Source organism: Serinus canaria, chromosome 14 (genome assembly GCF_022539315.1).
Source record: "Serinus canaria isolate serCan28SL12 chromosome 14, serCan2020, whole genome shotgun sequence".
Classification (NCBI taxonomy): domain Eukaryota; kingdom Metazoa; phylum Chordata; class Aves; order Passeriformes; family Fringillidae; genus Serinus; species Serinus canaria.
The window spans coordinates 6,521,014-6,546,985 of NC_066328.1; the positions used below are offsets into that span (position 1 = coordinate 6,521,014).

The 25,972-nt window shown below is 38.6% G+C and overlaps 1 protein-coding gene across 5 annotated transcripts in view; it reads right to left on the bottom strand.

Annotated features, from left to right (window-relative positions):
* Positions 1-25,573, bottom strand: part of ZC3H7A (zinc finger CCCH-type containing 7A) — a 28,217-nt gene extending 2,644 nt beyond the window's left edge. Inside the window, exons 1-23 of one of the 5 annotated variants that reach the window (XM_030229710.2) lie at positions 25,240-25,359; positions 24,240-24,275; positions 18,857-18,960; positions 17,627-17,666; positions 16,669-16,866; positions 15,975-16,133; positions 14,276-14,356; positions 14,148-14,189; positions 13,304-13,331; positions 12,508-12,785; positions 10,612-10,819; positions 9,568-9,632; positions 8,669-8,861; positions 6,863-7,024; positions 6,030-6,226; positions 5,697-5,794; positions 4,516-4,697; positions 3,902-3,978; positions 3,215-3,348; positions 2,699-2,804; positions 2,122-2,230; positions 1,149-1,282; positions 650-813 (exon numbers count right to left, since the gene is read on the bottom strand). In XM_030229710.2, coding sequence (XP_030085570.1) covers positions 650-813; positions 1,149-1,282; positions 2,122-2,230; positions 2,699-2,804; positions 3,215-3,348; positions 3,902-3,978; positions 4,516-4,697; positions 5,697-5,794; positions 6,030-6,226; positions 6,863-7,024; positions 8,669-8,861; positions 9,568-9,632; positions 10,612-10,819; positions 12,508-12,785; positions 13,304-13,331; positions 14,148-14,189; positions 14,276-14,356; positions 15,975-16,133; positions 16,669-16,866; positions 17,627-17,666; positions 18,857-18,924 — 2,723 coding nt within the window. In that variant the 5' untranslated portion in view covers positions 18,925-18,960; positions 24,240-24,275; positions 25,240-25,359. Of the gene's footprint in view, positions 1-649; positions 814-1,148; positions 1,299-2,121; positions 2,231-2,698; positions 2,805-3,214; positions 3,349-3,901; positions 3,979-4,515; positions 4,698-5,696; positions 5,795-6,029; positions 6,227-6,862; positions 7,025-8,668; positions 8,862-9,567; positions 9,633-10,611; positions 10,820-12,507; positions 12,786-13,303; positions 13,332-14,147; positions 14,190-14,275; positions 14,357-15,974; positions 16,134-16,668; positions 16,867-17,626; positions 17,667-18,856; positions 18,961-24,239; positions 24,276-24,763; positions 25,197-25,239 lie in introns of those variants that run through there. The other 4 variants (XM_030229713.2, XM_018916013.3, XM_050980213.1 and 1 more) reach the window with 4 other exon arrangements.
* Positions 25,574-25,972: the final 399 nt, after the last annotated feature.

A 25,972-nucleotide genomic window follows, 5' to 3' on the forward strand; every position in this document is an offset into this window, starting at 1 on the left:
CCAGCAAACTGAACCTTAAACTCCAGAATGCTCGATTCCAAAGTTTTTAGCCTTCCAAGAGGATTCCAACAGTGGAAGGAATTTACAAAAGATTTACAAAAAAAAAAAAAAAAAATCTAATGAAGTCAGGTAAAACAGGCTGCACTTAAGAATTAAAGGGAGCAGCAAAACATATAACCAGCTCTGGGAAAAACCAACAGATCTTCGAAGTCCTCTTCCACCTATTCATAAATAATTTCTAGTAACAAATACTCAATTTTAACAAATTTGGTTTGATGCTAACAATATTTCTACTTGCCATAAAGCTCCAGTGTCACTGTACAGCTAGGTACTGGTCCTGGGCTATAATTAATACACAGATGCCTAAGGAAACTTGTAATAACCAACTATATTCACTTCACACAGCTGCAATGAACTTGCTACCATTCATTAACATCACACAGGCAGTTAATTTGGTTCCAAAATTAGGCACCTTCTCACTCCCTGAGTTCTATCATGTTAAAATACTGTTAATTACTTAATTCCTTGTTGAAAGATGTATGCAAATCAAGAAATACCAGAAACTTTGTTCAGAACTAGGAACTGCCTTAATTATTTAAACGATCACCTGTCATTTTTCAGCATTTTTACCATCTTACAAAAGACATACCTATCACAAATGCTAAAATATCCAGTTGGAAAGCGATACTGCCAGCAGTTCTGATCATCCTCAGTGTGGAAAACCTTCTCCTTATGCTTTTCAGAAGAAATGTGACCCTGCCATTGCTTCTCACTATTACAGTTCTTCCCACACATCCAACAATGAAAATCCACCTGTTTTACAAGGAATTTGAAAACAAAACATTGCAAATTCAATACTGTAAGGACAGAACTTCTTCTAATACATTTTGAATGTTTTCTTTATGTTGGCCAGTGGGATATTCTTTACCTAAACAGACACAATTATTTAAACAATCACCTAAAGTTTAGGATCTCCACTGGCTTTAGAAGAACTGATGTACAGTGTCAGTTACATTTAGTATAGTTATCTGTGGTCTAAGGAAGCACCAAGAGAACAAGGGAAACAACCTAAGTTACTGACTGGGGACAAAAAAAAGCCCAACAAACCCCCATATGCTTGGATTTGGATTATACCCATGATTACTTACTGTAACTTCAGCATAGTCAGTTGGCATATGAATTTGCTTCCCATTTTCTCTGCTTGCCTGAGCAGCTGTATCATCTCCTTTTTCTGGTTTTTGAGTTTTTAGCCATATGTCATACAACTGCTCCAAGTCTTGAACTAATGAGAGCAGAAGCTAAAATAAGTAATTAGCAATTAAGGCAAGAGTTTGAGAACACTAGATAAATGACTGAGTTTATGAGCATAATTCATTCCCCACCTATTCTAAGAAAAAAAAGGGAAGGAAACAAATGTTGACAGTTACATAGATTAAGAGCCAGGGGAAGAGGCATCTCTGGCTACTTACCAAAAGCTCTCTGTGCCTCTCCAGGGGACAGCAAGAGATTACAAGTTTCTGAATGGGCACCCAAAGTACAGACAGCAACTCTGCTGCTGCATATCAATACTGAATTTCAAAGATCTCATCTCATGTGTGCTACAGCTTTTAGTAAATTTAGTTTGCTTCCTTGCAGACCATGATCTATCATTTATGTCCTTTATTACTTCTGATTTTTGATGCTTTCTCCCCAGTAACACTAATGGGATAGTAAAGTCAGCCACAAAAAGTGAATGGCAATTCACAGTAAATACACTGGGGCGATTGTTCTGCAAATAGATTCCCCCATATGTAATTCCATGAATCCAAGTGTGTGCACATGGCAATACAAACACCAACTAATATTGCTGCAAGGATCAATATTTCTAAGACACCTAAAAAAAACCACAGACCACTTTATTGTTAGAAAACCCATCAAGCAGTGAATACACAATACAGCTATTTTTATTTAATGCTATTTTTGAATGCCTGGTCTGGGTTTATTTAAATTCAAAGACAAGGGCACCTGTAAGGTTTACTATAAGAGATAATGAAAGAAATTAGATTAAAAAGTAATTGAAGTACAAGAATAAAAAGCAGAACAGCTGGATTTACAACATGTTAGATTTACTCTTCTACTTACTGCTGTTCTCCTTCATATAGGTCCACATCTCTCTCTCCTCAGGACTGTGAGCAAATGAGCAGTTTCCATCATACTGACATTTCTTGCCTGAAGCAATATGATTGCACAACTGGAACATGAATTTAAAGAAATCCTTAAGAATATAAAGCAGAATGGATGCTGGTAGAATTCTTAATTTTTTTTTAAGTCTTGGATAGTGTTTCCCCTCCCAGTCAAACATTTATCTACTGTGAAAAATAAAATGTTTCTTTTACAAAAAAACCTCATTTATAGTTAGAAAAAGAGAACTCCTGGATGCAAGTACTATGAGTGCTTTTTGCCTCCTATCACACTACAAGACCCCAGATATGTATAAATAATTTCAGAAATATTTACTTCCACTGACAAGTAAGGACTTCAGTAGTAACATGAGATCAGTGCTTTCCTAAGTCTAAACATTGTACAAACACTATGAACATTTTCCTACCAACTCCCATGGGAATTTCTACAGAACTGATGAAACCAGCCCAATTGCTAGTGTTTTCCAGTGACTATTATCTATTTTCTTAACCAAACCATTAGTTTGAGGTTAACATACATCAAACTGCAGAGGCACTTGTTTCTTTGCAGGCAGAGGACGAATGGTCATCCACTTCTTGCGTTCATTAGACATTACCAGCACCACACGGCGATCTTTGCTCCATCTGGAAACCACAAGCATTTGAGGAAAGAAAATACTATTAAAAAAAACCCACCAAACCACAATTTCTACACAAAAGCAGAACCAGGAAAGCTCAGACAGTTTATTTTTAAAGCTTTCACCATGTATTTAAGATTTAATGAAGTTCTATAGAAATTGAACTTCATTTCATATAGAAATGACCAAAACTCTTAATACAAAAAAAAAACCTCCAAAACCAAAGCACAAACACTTTGGGAGCCATCAGTGTTCTCTCAGTACCAATTATTAGCATACCACAAAGAGATAACTCTGTTCTACTTCATTTTTTTTTAAAATTCCTTGTATGACTCTTTCCTAAGAAGCAAGAGCTTCCCAAAAGAGGTTTGAAGTGGCTGACAAACAGTAGAATTTTCACTGTTTGATCTTACTTACGGGTGTCTTGCCTTTGCACTGCAGTATTTTTTATTTCTGTCTGGCTCACTAACTTGACCATTTCTCCAGCACTGCCCACAAACAAACTTCATCTTCAAATTAAGTGATCCATATTTCACTTGGTTCCCAAGAATCTTAAGCAAAAAAAATAACAACAATAAAAGGTATTTTTTCATCTGCAAAAATATCCATACATAATTATTAATTACCCTCTATGGCAGAGATTTCAATACATGTTGGGAAGCAGATATTTCACTGCATGCCTTGTAATAGCTCACCTTGTCATCTCAAACTAGACATTTCTAAACAAATGGTTTTTTTTATTGAACTTTTTTCTGATTTAGGTATATGTACCCTGAAGTTGTGATAATGGGTACAAAACTAAACACATAAAAGCGCTACATATTGAAAAGATAATTAATTGCCCTAGAGAAGCTAATTTTGAACTTGTATTTACATTTTATGTTCCACCTGGGACAGAACAAGCAAAGCAAAAAAGGAATTGCACAGCAGAAGAGCAGGCATTTTAGTCTAACTGAGCAAGATGAAGAAAGCCTACACTGCAAGAGATTATTTGGAAATCATTAAAAAAGTAATTTCTAAAATAAGCTACATTATATACACACAGTAAAAAAGTATCATCACCACAGTCACTGCAAAATTAGTTGAATGGAAAAATCAGAATACCTGTGATCCATGTGCACTAGCTTCCATGTTCTGCCAGTACTTCTTTGATTCTTGAACTATAGTATCATGTGAAATACCTGTAAAGGGAGGGAAACAGTCTGAGTATTTATGACTGTTCCAGCCTTACAGACAGGCTCGAACTAGGATGCTACTGAAGCCCCAAAGCTTTGATCCATTTTTCTTTTTGTGTATTGTGTAAGTATTGACACATGTGTGATATACATGATAGGCACTTACATCACGGATATGATGTTATGTCCACACACACACGCACACAAATGCACACACACATTTAAGAACATTGTGAGGGCATCCAAACCAGAAATGTTGCCTGCATCATCCCATGGAAAGCATACAAGGTTTTTAAGTTACAGACTGCTCACATAAGTTAAGGTGCATCTTTCAGTATTTAAATGTAATGTACTAGAGCTCTAATGCCAATGAAATTATAAAACCTACACTATGTGTCCCTCTCCAAAATGCAAGCTGAGAGGCACCAGGTTGCTCCTCCTTGCTTCCTGCACTGATCCCAAGCTGCTAATTTCAGAGGGAGTCAAGAGAAGGAAGGAGTGGCAATACAATGAAGAGTAAAATGAGCATTTTACTAAACACACCTGATTCCTTTTGCATTATCCAGACCTTAAGCTCTACCAGACTGTGAGCATAAAAGCATTTATCCTCTCGTAAGCAGCCATAGTGCACCTCATGTCTGCACAGGTCAAGCTGACACCGAACTTGGAACGGGCGGATTTTGGAATACTTCACCATAGTCTCTCGCAAAATGTGGACAAGGCACCTGTTTTGAAAACAGTCAGCTTTAGATAGTCCTTAAAATAACCATCCTTGTTCAAATATCCTTCACACACATTTACTTGAAATCCAAAAGTCAGGTAAGTTCCCAGAAGGAGGTAACATCTTAGCATTGTTTCGAGGCTGAGTAAACACACTAAACAGCACCAAACAGTCCTCTTGGGAACCTAGAGTCCCTCTTCTGCAAACATTACTGAATTCAATCCAGCTGGATCACTGGTTTCCAAGAAGGAAAGCAGATCATGCCCACTTTCAGGTACATATCCTGATCCAATTACTAACCCACATACTATAGAGGAATATTTATAGAGCACCATTTAAGGAGGAGGTGATGCACAACAGTAACAGCCTAGCTCTTGTAGCAGCAGTGCTTCCTCAATACAGGGAACTGCAATAGAAACAAAGCAATTCCAATGCTCCCACTTACTTTTACATCATACAAAGACAAAAGTCTCTTAATTCTCCAAAACTTATTTTATACTATTACAACAATAAAACCTTTTTAAACTTCCCAAGAATAATTAAAGACACTCCTCATACTTTTTTCATCAACTGAGTTAATAAGGACTGTGGTCCTTAGGACTATCTTGTACACTGGAATTAAGGTAAGCCCGAGTTAAAACTACAGCAAAATAAGCAAAACATGTCAAAAAAGAGCAACTTTGGCATTCATGTTTTAATTTAACATTACATATCTACTTACAGCAATACAGCTCACCAGGTAAATAAGCTATAAACCAAATCCCATACGATTCAAAGATGAGGGTACACACCACTAATTTTGAATAGTTGATAAAGAAATAGCTCACTTTAACATGGTTACATTTGTCAAACCTTGCTCTTTAAGCCTGTCTTGCCTATACTGCCAAAACATAACAGTTAGCAGGGAAGAGAAGCTGACCAACAGCTAAAAAAATCAAAGTCAGTATTAAAAACTGCCCTTGCTTTTAAATTACAACTTATAGACATGGTATTTCAAACATACTTGTTATCTTCAAAGTCATGCATAGCAGGGTGAGAACAAGAAGATGAGTTATCCTTGTTCCTTTTGCTTATTATTCTGGGCTTGTGATCAAAACATTTCTGGAATAGATAAACAGGTAATTTTACAATATATTTTAGACAATTAAAAATATACCTTACCCTAAAGATTTTAACAGATACTTCATTTAGTCTCTAATCTAAAGGCAGCCAGATATTTACTGAAATCTGTTTCAAAAGTTACAAAATAGTCATGCAAGAACCAAAGCATTTCTTTCCACATATTTTAATATTATCTATTACCATTTTTATTGTGTTATGAGAAATGAAGCAGCACCTCACAAAGAAACATAAATAATCCGTGGTATTCTTGAAGAAGTTGGGACACAGTCAAGTTGATCTTCCCAGGCCCTCCAAAAAGAGCTTCTCTGCTGAAGGCTCCCTTGCGCTCCAGCGTCCACACATCGATCTCCTCTTGGCAGTAGGCAAACGTGCAGTGGCCTGGGTACCTGCATTCCTCCTCAGCAGCCACATCTCAAAGGACAGCATCAAACAGGGCATTGCTTTTACACAACTTTTTTTGGGAATTCATCTTAAAATTTCCACTCTAACAGTTTCAAATACTTTCAATAAAGAAGTTACAGAGATCTGTTGTAAATTTGTCATTTAAATCTAACAGAAGCAAAACACTATGCTGAATGACTCAGTGCAAATGTAAAACTCCTCAAAACAGCTAATGCACACCTCTATCAACTATCCTGCACTAATCTGGGGCAATGATGCTGAGAACCCAGAATATCCTCTGCTCAAATAAAGCTGCTCATTAACCCACAAGTCATCTTGCTTACATCCTAATTAGAGGTTCACATTGCAAAAGTCTAACAAAAATGCTTCTTTTTTGCTGTGTTTAACAGTAATCATCCAACACTCAAAAGCAAAATTATTCCTGATGGAAAACAGTACAAAAGTACACTGTCTGTTCTCTAAATAATCTATTAGTGGTCAACATATGGCTCTCCTTACAGCCTTTGAAATTATAAACAACCCAGAACTTCCTTTTCCACCTCCCATAAGCATAAATTAAGAATTCTTTCTATACTTCACTATGGAAAAGCTAAACTGTATTACTCTGAGCATAGGCATTACCAGGTTACCCTCTGTAACACCTACCTTTACATATATGATATGGTCCCACATATTGTGTCTTTGTTGGTCTTGGACGTATCTTTTTCCATGATTTATCTTCAGAGTTTTTTATTCTGCCAATTAAAATATCCTTCTTACATTTATGTTCTAAATTGGGATGGTAAGCATAATCCAATAATTTAGGACCTGAAACAATCACAGAAAATTGCTTGTATTGGCATAAATTGCATTAAACATGAACATGTGCATACACACGCTGGCACAGAAGCCCAAAAGCAAAGTACACAAACACATTGTACAGAATTCCTACTTGCACCAGCAGCTCTGAAGAACCAAAAGTCATTAATCACCACGTTGAGCAAAATAGAAAAAAAAACCCAAATACTTACAAAAGGCAGTCTCAGCAAGAAAAAACCCACAAGTTATTTTATATTTGGGGAGGGATGCTGTGTTACAACCTTAAGGTTTCTTGGGGTCAGCAAATGCTGTGTTTTTTCAAAGTATCCATTCCAATAACATTAGTTCAAAACTTAAATTGCTAATGTATAGTAAGTCAATGCAGGTGAATTCCAGTGATGAGTAAACGGCTCTCAACCTTCAACATTTATTTTATTAGGAGAGGTACTATGTTCAGAGACAAAGCACACTCAGTAGGAAGTTCACACATGCCAAAAAGATAAATGCCAATCCCAGAACTTTGTGATTTTGGAAACAAAAATACACCTAGCTTCACACTCTCTCTTTAGGATGGTACTAAATGAAGACATCAGGAAGAGCATCTGAAGATGAGCAAGGCTCAGTGAATTTTGCTATTCATGAGACTGAAAAACAAGAGCATGACCCAGTTTTCTCTGGGCAAGAAGATGATGGAACAGTATAATTTCAAAAGGGAGTAAAAGCAGGAGACACTTAAAGGCTTTGATAGAGATGGAAAGAAACAGAGGAAGCAGATGCATTGACACAAAAAGTGAAGCTAGGAACATGCTAAGTACTCTCACCAATATGTTACAGTTCCAGCCTTAGCAGAACATGTTCTATGGTTTTCCCAATGTCACTTTGTGGATTTTTCTAGTAAAAATAATTTTAAACTAGTATGGAAGTTCTTAAGGGTACAATAGTCATCCCCTAAAGGTCTCAATACAATTCTTTATTAGTATATCAGTATCAATGACACCTGTAACTTCAAACACAATGCTTATTTTTAAGATTAGTTTTAATAGAAGCTATTGCCTTTAAAATATGGCTCTGTTTAACAGCAACAGCTCAGGCCTAAAAGATTAGTTATATTAATGACCAGTACTGGTTAAGCTTCTTTAAGTCAATACAGTGGAGTTAATTATTACTAAGGTTTGGAAGCCTCGTGATTATGATTTAGAATTAGTTTGAAAGAACAATAAAACAGATGGGATGTGAAGGTTACCAGGTACTTTGAACTGCAGTTCAATTCCCCATGGCCAATCAGAGAGAGTATTGCAAGTTTTATTTAGTCTTGAGCAAAGGTGTCACTCTTCACAGTACCCTGGGGTTTGGGAGGAAAGTGGATACAGAATGTGAATGACCTTGCACACAGGGAAAGCGTGGGGTCATTTGTGCTGGGTTTAGAAATCAAGAAATCTGTTAGGACAAGAAATAGAGACAAGAGGAAAGAAGATAAAACAGTGGTTGAAATATGTCACCAATCATAAGATCATGCTCCATCTGCAAAGAACAAGTCAGGATTAACACGGTTTAGAAGCCAACAGTGTTAAATTAGGAACATGAATATTTTAAATGTATGCTTTTAAATTAAAAGAAAAAAAATCAACCCCATCAAGTCCAATAGCTCCTTACCTTTTTTGACAAAACATAACTGGCAGGCCTGCCTTAGCTCATGTGTGCCTTCCAGTGGGTTCCTTCCTGCCAGTGCTGGAGATACAGGTATATTAGCAGTTGTACTGCTAAAAACATTGGAAAAGTCACTTCTAGTTTGGCCTGCAATTCCCATGTAATTTTCAGACCCAAACAAACTGCTAGGACCATTGATCTGTTGAAAGAAAGCATATTTTACTTGATACATAGAATGTATTTATCTCCAATTAAAATTTAACCTACTGAAACTTTTCTTCATAGCCATAATATGAACTTCAAACACATATCTGAGAAGGGACATGGAGATTTTACAAAGGCCACATACACAGAACAAACTAAGCATAAAACAAGAGCCACACAGGTACAGGCAGAACAGCAACCTTTGTGAGGCTCATTATTACTCCCTCCTGGCTCCTGAGGATGCAATCCTTCACGCCACCCTTCCCCATGCAATCAGTGCCAGCAGTGTGAAAATGCACAGCACGACTGAAACACAGACAGCAGACAGATCCTCAGACACACAGTGCCATCTGCTCTGCTCCTGTACTAGGACAGTTCTTCAGGATGCTTAGTGTTTGGTACTCCAATCATAAGGGATTTTATATTAGTTATTTTACAATTCAACAGTATTTTACAGCAAGTTCCTCAAATTAAAATAATGGTTGTGACATCAGTCAAAATCTGCATACATAAAACAATCTCTGTAGATTTTTTCTTTTGTTACCATTCCTGTAAGTTCCTACAGCCAGAACCCACTTTTAATGGTAGAAGTGCTGTTTTTCTAAAAATAGAAACTTCAGCTGTAAAAACACAGATCTGTGTAAAGCCTCCAAGGTGATAACATCTGAACTGGTGTGAGCAAAAACATGAAAAATACGTACAAACAATTGGGAATTATTGCTGTTAAGTGTTGCTGTTCCATCTCTAGAAGCTGAACTTGAGATGTCTAAAGGAATAAAAAGATATTTTAATTAAATGAGTTCCCAAGAACACCCCATGCAAAAAATAATTTATCATTCCTGAGAAATATCAGAGGTTTGGGTTTTTAAACAAACACCAACCTTTATTTTGTTTGCTGCAATAAGGTTTTTTTTTTTTAATTATGTAAAAGCCCCTTGTAAACATCTGGGCTGAAAAGTTATTAAGCAATCATCTTCAAAATATACACCTGGTTACCACCAGCAGTACTGGCAGATACTGAAGGCAGATTCACAGGCAGATACTGAAGCAACATGAAAATACTTGTTCAGTACAAAAAGGGCAGCAAGATAAACAATATCTGACTACGAAAAATTGAGGAGATGAAAGAGGGGTAACAGGATTCTTCAACTTTTTATTTTATTTTGTAAATCTGGCTGTGTTCCAAAGACAGCATAGTCCTGTAACACTGATAATTAAAGATAAAACTCTATTTTATCTTTTCTAGTTTGTTACTTCTATCTTGTTATTTCACATACCTGATTTCACTACATAATTATAGTCTGTGCAGTTTGAATCCAAGCATGTAATACTGGTACCTTTTCAGAGTACACAGTTACATTACCATTTTAGAATTCTTGTTTATTGCCAAATCATGACAAATGGTTTAAGCTGTAAGAGCAAGATTGTTTAAAAAAAACAAGTTTGAGGGAACAGTATTTCTTCTTTAAACTTATTCACCTGAAACAAATAAATTTACATAATGGATACAGAAAAACTACACAGAGAGAACTTGGAGCATGCTTATGAAGACCCCAAGGAAACAAATGCTTTATTTATGAATTCTTATATACAACCAAAACTCAAAAACTATTAGCAGAGCTCAAATCTTATGTGTTAAATATAACTAACAGCTGTGAAAATGAATTTGTTAAAAAGGAAAACCACTTGGCTCAAGCACAACTCTCATAATCATAAAAGGTTACATATTAAGACTCATTTCTTACCTCTTTTTGGGTCACTGATTGAAAAAGTGCTTAATGGTGAACAGAAGTTTTCCAGCGACGAAGCCAAAGGCTGTGAAAAGATTTCTGAAAGAGAAGCTGAAGGAACAAATCCTGCAGTAACTGGCAGTGTCCCCAACAAAGAGGCAGAGAAAGGTACACTGGGAGCCACACTCCCTGCAGGAATGGGTCCTCTGGCTCCTGTAGTTTGCTGGAAAAAAAAAAAATTAAAAAGAATGTTCAGACCAAGCAAGAAAGGCCTCAAGAGTATAATCTGCCACAGTATTTCTTTTAGCCAAGTTTCTGCAAAGTTTTTGTGAACATACTGAAAAACATCATTGACAGTACACCACAGTCCTGCACAGGGCTGCAGCAACCAAGCCCTAAACAATGCACCAGCTGCAAGGCATTATCCCCTGATCAAACATTTAAAGGTTCAGTTACCAGACACTTACTAAGTTAGTAAGAGATCTGGATTTCTTTATCCATTGGATTGTGGTTGAATTTCCAAATTATGTTAAAAACATAGACACCAGGGAAGAGTAGGAAGAGTCAGATAGGATTTGTTTCTAAATGAAGAGGATGTAATTCAAACTGTAGTACAGCAAAAGATGTATGGGCTGGCTTTGAGGTAAGTCCTCAGATCCAACCAAATGATAACACGTTCTGCAAAGGCCAGGTCCCATTCCTGCCTCCCATGGAAAGTAACACATCCTTCTGTACCTTTCTGTTAAGGACATACCAAGTGAGGGAGTTTCCCCTCCCCTCCTGCCATCCCAAGGAGCTTCCTCCTTGTCTGGGTGTTGAGTGAGTAGGTCTGCACAGTCTGCCCAGTGGGAAACTCCATGTTCCCCCAGTTATCAGTCTGAAACTCACTTAGTACAGCTCACTCAATTCTACATTCCATGAGACTGCAGTCTCTCTTGGAAGACTGTATTTCCCCTGGCTTTCACTATGGCAAACATCCTAGGATCTCTTAAAAAGAATTACCTTCTCTATTTCTGACACATCTTCTAAAACATGAAGTGCATAAAACAGAAAATCAGAAACTCAAGAATTTTTGATTTAAAGATTTGCAACTGTAAATCAGAATTGAATGAGGATTTAAAATCACAACTGCAGAACTGAATGTGCCACAGCCTCATTTAACACTGCAATCCAAATGCAATCCAAAATAAATACTCCAAATGACCAGCAGGGCCAGAGCAGGGAGTCAGTAACCTTGGTAATAGGTTCAGACATCTCTGCTCATCAATCAGAGCTCTCATTTTGACTAAAAACTGAAACTCTGGAGGCTTCACAGTCTGCTCTAGGTCTGGTATAATGGTGTAAGCAGGAACAACACTTCATAGAACTGCATTTCTCTAATATCTCTTCTAAAAATACAAAAAGTCAGACTCACAGTGGTCTTTTTCTGTTCAGCCAGGTGGTGGATCTGGACAAAGTTCTGTTTGCAGAGACACCAGTGACCATCCTAGAAGGCCACAGCCCAAGTACTACTCTGCTGCAAAGCTTTTTGCTTATGTTTAACTATAATTTCTACACCTAGAGGGTGAGCATTCCAACACACTGTTCATGTTCTATGAGGGTTAATTTGCACAAAAAACCTCCCAAAAAACCACACTAGCCCAGACTTCAAATGTCCAAATTCAATTTTCACAGTACGTCCTCTAAGTAGCATTGGTAGTAGCATAACAGAATTTCTGAAGTAGTCCTGCTATCTTTACAGCCACATTTACAAGAATCTGAACCTGAAAAAAAACCAACCTGACCATGCCCAAAGACAGCTCAATGTAACTAGGAAAGGTAACAAACATCACCACTAGCCCACCTGATAAAAATATGAGATCCCACTCATAGAAAATCTTTCAAGAAAGAAAACAGACAAAAAAGTCTTACCATTACACTTTCATCTGGATCAGGCACAGAATCAAGTAACTCATCAAGTTCTTCTCCTATAATTATATCTCCATCTCCACAATCTAAACATGCTTCTGGCATAGAGAAAGAAACATTCCCTCCATTTGCCAGCACTGTAGAAGGCAAAGGAACCTTTTCCATCTGAAGAGGCATAACAGTAGGTAAAGGTGGTACAGGTACTGGTGACACTTTAGACACTTCAGAAACAAAGTTTGATGAAGAAGCAGAAACCATCTCTTGTTTCTGGTCAGATAAATCTGAAATAGGTAAGATGGGAATAAGTGGAACCTTTGTTCAAAGATGTGAGAAGTTCTTGCATTACTTTTACCCTGACAATGTGGAGGGTGAGTGAGTGAAGAAATGTGAAGAATGTTTAAGTAAAACCACATTAAATGTTTTCAGCTTCCATCAGCTTCCAAATTATGTGTATCTTCATCTCAATTTTACTTATTACTCAAGCTAAAACAGAAAGAAAAAGTTACAGACCTGACACTTTATTAAATCTTTGGCATATTCTCCCCTCCCAATTTTTTCAAGCTAAAGAAGACAGTATGGAGACAATCACTACAGGAGCAGTTACAACCACATCAGGTTCAGGACGCCAAAGTGAAATCTGCTCAGCCACTGAAATATGCAGTTTTAGAGATAAACAGATCAGACTTTACCCCAGTACTTTCAAATGACCAGATGAATTTTCATCCAAATTTTCCTAATACAATGAGATATGTATGGCATATCTAGCTCCCTAGCATTAGTAATGTAAAACAAGACTCACCTAACTCAATATCTTCTACAGAAGAATTCTGTAAATGAGAAAAAAATACCTCTCAGCCACAAGAGCCATTAACATTTTTCAAATACATATTTACAGAGAAAGAATGGAAGCCCTCTCAAATTTAGGTTTTATAAAATCTCAAATTTACAAAGTCTAATGTAATGTAAAGGTCACATATTTTTTTTTTAGATAAAGCATCCATTTGCAGACTGAATTCCACTCATGGTATCACTAAAAATTTCCAACCAACCAATCAAAGCAAGAGTGACACTTTAGGGAATGAAAGAGTCTGAATGGTATCTTAAATGAACTGTCCCTTCATTTCTTCATCCCTTTACAGCTAAACTGTCTATATTCCTGTGAAAGAAGTTTGTAAGATAAAGATGAACTCCTCTTCACTACTGCTATTCAGATACATTACAAAGAGCAAGATAAATGCAAGTTCAGCTGCTAATGAAGATCAAATTTGGATAAATGCATATAAAGTGAAAGAGATTTTATCCCAGCACCCTTAATTTTGAAAACTGTCAACTAAATAAAATAAAAAATAAATCCATTAACTTCACTCTTGCCTCAGGACATGAAAAATACATATATGCATTGCACTTGATTTCATCTTTTAGCTAACATTTATTTAACAAATATAACTGGAATAATAATCTTATGTCCTAGTCTGCCATATGTGTCCAGCAAAACTGAACATAACAGAACCCCAGAGTCCCAAATCTCAGCCTCTAATATAAAATGTCAATTGCACCACTGTCCCTTTTTCATCATGAAATTATGAAACAATTATTCCCTGTAGTTTACAGGCAGCTTGCACTTGGAACATTTAAAACCTTACCTGAGTTGATACATCACTAGAAACTGAATTTGATGATGGTGGCTACAAAGAAAAGATACTTTCATTAAATACAAATTTGATATCAAAAGAGGGAAGCCTTAACATAAAATGTTAAAATAAAATCTTACCTTTGCTCTTACATATGCTTTCCTTATTTTTAACCCTAGTTTTTGAGCTAGTTCTTGAGTAAGCTTAATCACACTTTCATCCTAAAAGACATAAATAAAATTTCATCATTTACATGTACTGTCATCAAGCAAAGACATCTGTTTATATCTCAGTCTGTATTCTGCAAGATCCCTACATGCAGCATGTCTGAAAATGCAGCTTTTTTCTTTCACAAACACAGAACTGAAACCTGTATTTGAAAATACAGCTACCCTCAAGCAAAAACTACCTTGACAGAAAATGTACAGTATCTTCCTTCTCATCTGGATTTAAAATAATAGAACAGCTTTCCAAAGCTAGAGAAATTCAAAGAAGTGTTTTGTTGGGGTTTTTTGGCTTTCTTTTTGGTTTTGTTTTTTGGGGTTTTTTTGGTGGGTGGACATTTTTTGTTTGTTTATTTGAGGAGGGCATTTGTTCTTTAAGGGGATGGGGGTTGATTTTGTTGTTTTGCTTTTACACAATTTGAGAACCATATTCCTGATTAGCATATGAGCTAGTACATGACACTGATGAATATTTAATGAGCACTCTGTATTTTGGGAGGCATTGCATCATACTATTAGAATTAAAAATGTCATTGTATTTCCCTCTGTCTTACAGTTATAACTACCTATTTAAAATATTTTAAGATTTAGTATTCAGATCACGTCCTACAGCTAGAAAAAGCTATTTATAAAACTTACATAAAGGCACTTTAACCTTCAGCAAAAACATTCGGATCTGGAGGTGCACAGTGAGGATCCAAAGTCCAAATTTACACATTCAGATGAACTGTTTATGTCTTTGGAAACACAACTGAAACCTCCTCTCTATCAAGAGGCAAACCTATGCCCAACACTTTGTCTAGTGTCTCACTGTAGTTTTGATGCAGCAAGGTGAATATGCAGCAAGTCAGTATTTTATCCTGTGATCAGTCTATTTTGAGCAAAGCATGTAAAGATTCCATAAGCAAGAAAGTTCAAATCAGAAATGCATTTCTGAAGTGACATCTCTACACCATGCTCACTCACAGCATTCTAGTTTGCATTATGAAGGGTCCCAGAGAACCAAATTGAGCTTGCATATAACTAAAGCCCTGCAGGAATGCAACTGATGCACTCTAGCTCCTAAAAAACCCAAACAAATAAAAAACCACAACCCAACTACACAAACAATCGTGGAATGCAGATCCTCAGGACCAGCATTTCAGTTACAGATCATCTCCTACACCACCCAGTGCCTGCTAATACATCCAGAGCCCAAGATTCAGGGTGCACAGCAAGTGATTCACAGAGAGAACAATGCACTGGTAGCAATGTCACTGAACACCTGGAAAGCTAAAATGCAGTTATCAAAAGAATAAATGTATGTTATAATTATGGTGGGGTTCTCTTCACATCATAGGGACTTTTTAACAATTCATTCAGTGCTTATTGCAAACATTCATGGCACTTGACCCCTGCTGCATTTCTTCTGCTGAAAGTTAACACAACAAACTGAGCTTGAGCACTGTGATCTCTGCCCCCAGTCTGTACTTCCACAAGACAAAAATACTGCTAAGAGGAATAAAAAATATTTAATTGCATTAAAAAACCCCAAACCAGAAGAAACAACCTTGGTCTTGAAATAAGTGTATGTTTCAAAACTTTAAAAATAATCACCAATATACAATTTACCCACCTGTGGCACAGCAAGAGAACATTTTGCTACAGCATCATAAGCCTTCTTATAGCTTCCCAGTTCATTCAAAGCTTTGGCTTTGCGATAGAGAGCTCTGAAATTGTTTTCATTCAATCTTAATGCTATCTCACAGTCCTCTAGAACTTTTTCATGCAAACCCTAGGAGGAGAAAAGAGAACAAAAGCCACTAATCAGAACTATTATCATGGAAATAGTGAATTTGAACTGCATTGGATGAAGGTATTGAAACACTATCAGTACTCACCAAGGCCACTGCACAGTGCATTTGTAAGTTTTGCTAAGTCACCAAATTAGGCAACTAAAAACAAGCAGTGCCATCATTACGTAAAATCCAGTAACAGTCACAAAGAAAATGCAGCTCTTTCACAAGAGCCATCTTGTTCCACAGAGAAAGCAAAAGCAGCCAACTCAGTGCAGTCAGCAGTGTAAATGGATAAAAATTTGATTCCATCCAATTCCAAGCCCAGCACAACTCTTTTATCTTAATTCTAGTATTAGTAACTAAAATACCTCAATTATACATATAAAAAGCTTTTCAAGAACGTGCCAAACAGATGATTTGAAACATGTCAATCTTCAAACTGCCATCAAAAGCTTTTCACTCACTAGACTGTGTCTTCATACCCTGTTTGCATCCTGTTCTGGAGAAATCCTAGTTTAAACAGAAGCTTACCATATTTGAATAACAGGCGATCCTGTTTACATGCAGCTTCTCTAAAACATCATCAGAAACATGGATTTCTTCTGAATTAGCATAATCAGCTATGTTTATAGCTTCTGTATAATGACTCAGTGATCCTCTCCAATCACCTTCTCGATACACATCATTTCCTTCATGAAAAAGATTTCTAACAAGATCTCGTATAAATAACTGCAACAAAGAAAAGAAAAACTCATCAACAGCACTTCTTGTTTATCTTCCATGCTCCCAAGGAAAATTTTAAATAGAAATTTGTACTTGCAACTTCATGAAATAGGAGTGAAATGCAAATCTTTTGTCTACATTAGTGTTTTTCTTCTGACATTTTTCCAAGACAATCTCAAAGATGTATATATATTTTCCATATTCTTTCAGAAAGCAGCAGCCATAGCAACTGACAAAGCAGGAGAACACAAAAGCTGCTTTGCAAAAAGGGTTTTTTCATCAAAATGTGAATGGCAGCATTTTTATCTAATATGTTCTCAAATCCAATGAAATCATCTCCCACCGGATAAAGAACTAAAAAGACAAGTCTAAAAATACAAGGCAAAATTATGCAAAATCATAACACATACAGAAATAAAATATGTTCTGAGGTTTCTGTGACTAAAGTCCTTTTATTTTACTTCTGCTCTGCTACTCTGAGCTTTACTCAGAATAGCACATTGTTTTACTCAATTAATGCCCCAAATTCATCCACAACACCAGCAGAGAAATACTTCATCTCAACTGCTGTATGAGTAAATTCAGGACACCCAAACAGCTGAATACCTATATCATAATGCAGTAGCTGTCCAGTTTCAATTTTGAGACTTTTAAAATTACCATTCATATTATATCATCACCTAAATGGTGAGTAAAACCAAGATTAACTATAATAATACAGATCAATTCAAAAACTGGTCTGGAAATTAAAGAGTCATTTCATTACCTCATATTGTTCTTGCGTCCCTGGATAGGGCAAAGTGGATCTAGAAAAAAACAACATTACAATCTTCACTTATTATACATATTGCTTAAAAGACAATTACACTGAGGAATGCTGGTTCTTAGTAAAAGCAGCCTTGCTTCTGCAACAGGCACATCTCTGAATATTACCCATAGCCTGCACTGAACAAGGAAAAGTGCTGTAGATGAGTTTTGATGAAAAAAATGAGATTTCTTATTACTAATGGCTTAGTTTCCTTTGAAGTTACACGGTCAATCTGAACTCTGCTGTTCAAAATACATTAAGGTTTTGAATGCTTTGAGAATTTTAGACATCACTGTTCTTTGTTTAAGAGCAATCCTTCCTCTCTTCTCCCCTGCAGAGCCATGTTATAGATAGGAGAACTGCAATCTTTTAGTAAGTACTATAAAATTACAAATTATCTATCAAAAACCCACATCAATTTTAATTAAGTCATAGCAATGACACAAAAGGCATTTTAAGAGTCCTTCTGTATGACATGCAATAGAGATTTTCCCTAGGACAGAAAGGAGGCCTTTACTTTACTTCTATATTTCCAGGAAGAAAAGCAGAAATCCTTTCCTTCTGCATAGAGGTTAACTGAGATTCTGTTTTTAAACAGTTTTTAAATGGTCAGGAGTTTGGGGGGGAAAGTTTGGTTGGGTTTTTTGTTGGTTGATTGATTTTTTTTGTTTTTGTTTTCTAAGAATGCCATATATGAGCAGTGAACAAGTATGAATTTTCAATTTTTTTTTTAAGATAGCCAGGATCTTCAAAAAAAGGTTGGCATTGACCCAAATGAAAATTAAATACTCAGATGATTCTCAATAGCTTAAATTTTAGCTCCAGAAAATTGAAACATTTAGGTAGTGGTGAGCAAACCCATCCCTTTCAGTAGCAACCTAGCTTTAGGTGTAGTTATTCTTAAGGTGGATTATCAAGCTACCAACATTTTCTACCCACGAAAAAAGATTAAAAGCTATTTTTTCCTCAAAGGCAGGAAAGGAATAACCTCTCACCTTGCATTTGCTCTGTTTGGGAACAAAGAGAAGTGCTGTCTTTTCTTTAAAGCTGCTCCCTGTTTAACATGTTAGTGCTAGCAAATATTCTGAGAAAAAACACAAAAGGTCTTTCCCAGAGCCATCCATCTCATAGAAATATATATATAAACATGTAAATGAAAATACAAGAATAAAAACCACAAAATCATACTCTATAAACTGGAGTCCTTTCTTAATGTCCTGTTGTCTAGTGCTCCTCTCTTCCGAGACATTGGACATGTTATCCTGAACATCCACTTTTCGGATATGCCACTCCTCAAAAAGGAAGAGAGATAAATGGCTGTTATAATGTGCTTCAGTGTGCATCTGGCCCAGAAGGATCCACTCTCCCATCAACACTATGTCCATTGTACAAAGATGATTCTGCACCAAGCTTCAGAGAGCACTGCAGAAACTCCTGACACGGCTGAAGCACCCAGAGCAACAGAGGGAGAAGGCCCAGGTCGCAACCAACATCCCCCCCATCAGTGCCCAGTTACACAATATTCAGTATTTCTGCTGAGAACCTTTCTTCCAGCTTCTAATTTATCTTTGGTTTCCAATCACTTCCTCCAGAGGATGCAGAGTCCTGTCAGTGTAACTGCACCAAGCTACAAGCCCATCTTTTCAGGGATTACTGCTAAACTGAGCTGCAGTTCCACACTGCCCCCTTGCAAGAGCTTTACACTTCTTTTATTTGCTCGTTGAAGTGGAAATAAACTCAAGATCCTGGTATATTTATTAGTAAAAACCAAACTGATGAGAAAGCTACCATGAAGTCTAGTTCTACAGCATCTCATCATCCCCCAAGCACTAAGGTGAAATTAGAAGCAAACACTACTGCTTTATTAATATCTACCAGTCAGCCAAGGGAAAACCTTGGACACTTTACCAGTAGCAAATACTACCTACTTCACTTGAAAAACTGAACTACTTCAAGGTAATTCCACATCATCAGCTTGACATTTCAATTCAATTTATTCCACATCATCAGCCTGACATTTCAATTCAATTTGTTTCAATCACTGATTTTTTTTTCAGTTTGTGTCTTTAATTGACTAGATTTACAAATGCTCAAGTTAAACAAGCTAAAATGATCTGCATAACCTTCAATATAAGGCTATTTGAAGGCTGTCACAATTGTACTTGGTTATGCCTAATTGTGATTGAAGAATACAACTCATTTTTCTAAAAATTGACCAGTAGAACAAAGTTTTATCCTGAAAATAGTCAAGTTCAGAAAAAGGCTTTTAGCTATAGGAACTGTATATGTTTTGTGAAGAAAATTACTTTTTGTAGCAATTTATAGTTAAAAAAAAAACCTGAACTACATGCAGTACAATTCTGTTAGTCTTGAAACTAAGTTAAAAAAAGCTGGTATTTTGTGCCAGGTTTCCATTTCACATCAGTGGCAGAAGAATGAAAACAAAATAAAATGAGAAACAAACTAACCCCTAGCAAACTCCAGAAAATCCCAGCTGAGGACAGAAACACTGCAGAAGATGAACAAAAACACTGCAGCCTACTTTCTCTGAATGATTTGGAATAAGGAAACAGATTGAAGAATCTCCAGCTCCAATAATGTTTACAAATCTTTTCAAAGCCCCTTAAAGGAATGTATGAAGTCCAGACTACTTCAAATCATTACAAGTTATTCCTATTGTAATACATTCCTAAAATGAGCATAAAAATGAGTAATTTTCCTAAGATCACTAAACAAATTATTGGAAGCACTCCAAGGTCCCCATTTCACTTCACTTCCCACTGTGACCTCAGAAAGGGCAAGCTTTGAAAAAAAGCATGAAACTAAAACTCAGTCTTTAGATAAATATCATGGACAGCTCTGACAGTTCACTAACAGGAATTTCTCAGCTACTGCTTTCTTGGGTATATAAATAGCCCTCAGTAATCTACTTTCCAGAGAGGAACTAACTGTTTTTCATGTCATTTTATGCATCACCTTTTCTTCCATAAGTTAATAATACATACTATGCTTTTGCTATATGATAAAAGTTTTAATAAATAACAGTGTATCCACGAAGAAATTAATATGTTAATGCCTAAAGACATTTTATTTGGGATCTGAATAGTTTTTATTTTACTCACTCATTGATTAGGTTTTAGAATTCAAACAAAGTCTTGCAAGAATAAGAAATTATCACACTAAGAAAGTAGGAATAGTAGCACGTATTTTCCCTCAGAAGTAAGCTTTGAAAAACACATTTTAGTCCTGCAAATTAACAGCTGACAATGTAATACCCTGCCACACAAGAGCCTTGCATATGCCACAATCTGGGCAAAATTAAAATCAGCTTTACTAACATTAAGGAATCCCAGTATTCCACCCCAACTTGCAATGACACGAGCAAAGTCCAACACAGTGACACCTGCATTTATTTATCACCTCTAACAGAACATTAAAGAATGATACATTGAACTTGAGGATGTGCGGCTCCCATTTCTCCACAACAATAAAGTTAATGGAAATGTTACAAACTGGCATTGCATACATAAGAATAGCTAGCAAATGTGAACATATGTGAGTGCTGAAATTTATTATTCAAAGCAGTTTTCTATTTTTTTCCTACTCATTTGCATCCACAAGATATTCAGGCAAATATTATCTTTTTTTAGAATACTCTGACAATCAAGTTGCCCCAATATTTGATGATTTTACAGAGGATTTAAAATCATTTCAGATAGTACCTTTAACAGTATCTCTTCCCCCCAAATTTTCCTCATATCCTCTGAAGCAACCAGAAACATGTTAAGACTCAGTTATATACAAGGCAAATGCCAATCATCTCTTGCCTTTTAATGTCATCCACCCACTTTCCAAGATGAAACCCCTGCCTATATAGCAACAACCCTTCCCCACTGGCAGGGACAGAATTTAAAGAAAAATAAACTTACGTACATACATACATTTAAACAGTCTAAATATTGTGTGTTGCTGGAAAAATTACAAGAAAAGCAAAGCCTGTACTTTTGTTTTATTCTTTGTGCAATTCCCTGAGAGAAACAAAGGAAAAAAAAAGGAAAAGTGATACATTAGTCTGCTTTTTTTTCCAGCTCTCGTACTATTTTTTTCCCTGTAAAAAAAAGGAAAAAAATAGTACGAGAGCTGGAAAAAAAAGCAGACTAATGTATCACTAATTAACATGACAGGAAGAACTAACTGTTGCATTAAATGCAGTATTTCTATGACTGCTGCTATGAGAGAATTGAGCTATACAAGCTCAATTTACTAAATGTAGTAAAGAAAAAAAAGCTGCCTAGAGATTTTAAAGAACAGTTTATCCTTTTTTATCTTTTATCACAGGCTTTTAACTCACCCTGTTTCTCGGAAGCAGAAGCCAAGTGACAGAAAGGACTCTGCCAGGAACCAGTGACACCTTTTCTGACAGATGCTGGTCCACCCATACAAGCAGGAGATACAAAGGACAACAGGTCTGTGCCAGTGTAGGCAGGCAGGAGCACCTCCACTTCTCTCTTTCACAAAGCCACTTATGGTCTTACTGGTTATTTGCCTTCCTTCCAGCACATGGCAAGATAGTTTTTTTCTTTTCTGTATTTTAGCACTTCTAAGGCATTCAAGTTACATTTTAAAGAACATTCTAATTATCTAGCATATACCAAGTGCCATATTCAGGCACGAGGGCATTGAGCACAATTGCTAGACTATCTCTGCAGAGCAAATCTCTGGAACACAAGTGAACAAATTCGTAGAGAATGCAGAAATTGAGTTTTTCTGTAGAAAGAATATAGGCCTTGGCTACTGTAAAAAGGAAAGTCCCACTGTGTAAAACTATAGAGAATTGTGCCTTTCCATTTCTAAACTGCAGGACCAGAGAACATCTACAGCTTGCCATGCACAGAAGTTCCCCCAGTCAAAAATTCAGTCCCACAGAACAGGGAACTGGGAAGGACTGATCCTTTCTCCTCTTGCACAGAGTTTTGCACATTGCTTCTTTAGAGATGAATGGAGAATGCTGTGAAAATGCATAACATCATTTGGGGACCAGAACTACTCCCTCTGGGAATTAATGACCTTCAGCTGACCAAATAATTCTGTTATTGTTTGTTGTAGATATTTATGGCTCTGGCTATTATAAATACTTCAATTAAGTATTCTCTGCACCTTCAGGCCTAAATGCTGAAACCAACTGGAAGTCAGTGATCCTTGCTTCACGGCTCTCTCCACAGAACTAAAATTTACAGAGCAAGGATAGTGTATAGATATGTTCTTTTAAATTACAGGAGCACATCCTCCTGCCATGTATCACCAAGTTCACTATTTTCACATTTACTGGGTGACAGGAATCTCAAATTTCTATACAGTAAAAGCACATTGAAAAATCTTGTCATTACTGCAGTTGATAGATCTCTACCAGCCTGAGTGGTTCAGCTGACTTGGCAAATAAAATCACACCACACTTCTGTATCCTAGTATCAAGCCTTCTCTCCCTCAATTCTGACAGAAATGAACCCATCATCTCCACCATCATAAATCAAAACTTTGGTCAGAATCTGTGAAACCAGAAGCCTGTGTATAAAACAACACCAACAACAGTTCACCACTGCTTCCATATAGGAAAACTGCTCCTAAGGAGAGAAGTTATATCCTAGAATAAAGGGAAGAGCAAGACTGAAACAGAACAGCAGGAGTGAAGATATGATTGAGGCAGGCAATATAAATCCCTCTCACCTACCAGAAGCAAAAGCCTATCTCTGTTGCTACCTCCTGCACCACTAACAGCAGCAACAAGCACAATACATTCAGGCATTTGGATCTAAAAGCTACATAGGTGTAATTCCCACCCCAGGGGCACAGGAAAGCAGAACTCTGCCTAGACAGAGCCAAGTGAGAAGTGGCATGCATGCAGCTACACCCAAATTGCTTCTCCAAGAGATGCCACCCACACAAACACCTCCAATACCCCCAGCCCCAGCCCAGCCAAGGATCCAGCTGGACACAGAGCATGTGCCATCACAGAATAAGCCTTGCCAGAAAGCAGACTTGTCAGAGCCGTTTTATTGCCCATCCCAGTCATCTGACAGATTAAAAGCGTAATTACAGATAATAAACTACAGGGCAAACTAAAGCATGCCTTACAGAGATTGTAAACTGCTCATCCGACTTGTACTGGCATCAAAAAAAGGAAGGGAAGATAGAAACCTTAATACAAAATCTGTACAAAACAAATGTGTTCCTCAGACAGGAAAAGCGTTTATGTTCATGTTTACACATCATTGAGCTGTTATATGAGACATTTCAAACAAGCAAGAAGCTGGGGGAGAAACAGGAAACACATTACACAACACACATTTCAATAGTCCCAAGTTAACTTCTCTGCTTAATCTAGTACCTCTGGCCACAATCACAGAATTCCGTTATGTCAGCTCAAAAAAACACCTAACACAGACATAACGCAGTTCCACCTCTTACTTCTAAAAAGTGAACTTGACTGTAATCAAAACGAAATATCTGAATAAAAGAAAACAGAACATACAACAATAATTTAAAACCTCTTAATTTCCCCCTCTTTACTTACCTTCGGTATTTAGTTGCATCTCCTCCCACTTCTTCCCTATCCACAAAATAATAAGATAGTTTTCAAGATTTATTTTCTATTTTCACGGCTTTGCTACTTTTTTTTAAAAACCAAGTTAGAAACAGGAGAGAACAAAAACGCTTTGTGAAGTCATTTCACTTCCCTAGGAGATTAAGAAGTAAAGCTTGAAGACTTCGGTTTACAGTTCTCACAGATACTTCAGTAAAGAACAGATCCAAAACCCTAACCATCTTACCAATAAATCCAGATTTATCAACAGGATTTAAACCAAGATAAAGTTTGATACTCGATTTTGGTCACTACAAAGGACAATATTCGAGTATCGTTACTGGTTTTGGTTGTGGGGTTGGTTTGGGGTTTCTTTCCCACTTCCTGTAAGACAGTTCTGACTTTCCGTAACAAAACACTTCCAGCGCTGCCTGCCGGAGCTGCCCGGGCACACCGAGGGCACGGCGCACAGGCACCGTCCCCGAGCCGCAGGAACGGCAGAGGTCACAGCGCACCTGTTAGCGCGGAAAGCCCCAAAAACTCCTCCCGGGGGGACGCGGGCAGAGGACGGGCCCGGCCGGCCACTGTCATCGCTCTGCGGGATTTGTTCCAGTCACGGCGCAAGAGGAGAACCGCGGGTTGTGCTGCCCCAGCGCGCCGCGCCCGCCCGCCGCCTTTGTTCGCGCCGAGCGGCTCCCGGGGAGAGCCCTCCGGGGGGCCCGGCCCGGCCGCGGCTCCGGCGGGACCGACAGCGGCCACGGCCGGGAGGACACGCGACCCCCGAGGGGAGGGGCGCAGCGACCCCGCGGCTCCACCTCGGCGGGGAGCGGCGGCCCCGCGGCGTGGGAAGGGACGGGCGGGACCGGCTCCCCGCGCCGGGAGCGGGGCGGAACGGCAACAGGGCCGGCCGCGTCTGGGCACTCCTTCCTCGGGCGGGGAGTGCCGCGGGGGCACCGGGATGCGGTGTGTCCGTCCCTCCCCCCTCCCGTACCTGCTGTGAGGCCGCGGGAGCGCAGCGGGAGGCGGGGCCGGCGGGACGGGCGCGACGGCGGCGACGGCGATAACGACACCGAGAGCGGCGGCAGCGCCTCCTCCGCGCCGCCCGCGCAGCGCCGCCGCCCCCGCGCGCCCCCTGCTGCCGGGAGGCCGCGGGCACAGCCCGGGGGCGGCCTGAGCCGAGCGCGAGCAGCGCGGGCTTCCCATTGGCTCGCCACGATTGTTTTGGGAACCGGTACTTCTGATTGGGGGCGGCTGGGAAGCTCTTGGCTGCTGATTGGCTGGCTGCCTGCGGCCCCGCCCCCACGCTCCTTTCCCTTCCGGCTCCGAGCCGGAGCCCTCCCGCTCGGTTTGTGGCCCTGTGTGGGCGGTGCAGTGTGACCGGTCCTGTAGACACCGGTACGACCGAGCCCGGGGCCGCCACTACCCGGAGCCGCTGCGCCCATTTAAGGCCCCGGTTGGCTCTCCCGGAAGCCGTCTGACGTGAGCAGCTCGCTGGACTTCTTCCGTGTAGTGACGTCACTCCTGGCTGAGAGGGCACTGTGCGCGCGCGTTCCGCCGTGCGCGCGCTCTCCTGCCCTGAGGGCGGTGAGGCGGCGGGGCCGCGCTCAGCCGGCAGGAGCGCGCGTGAGCCCCGGGGCTTCCTGTGACCGGGGGTTTCTCATGTCGGAACGCACAGAATGAAAATGCCTTTGCCCGATAAAAGCCCCTGAGTGAGCACGAGGCCC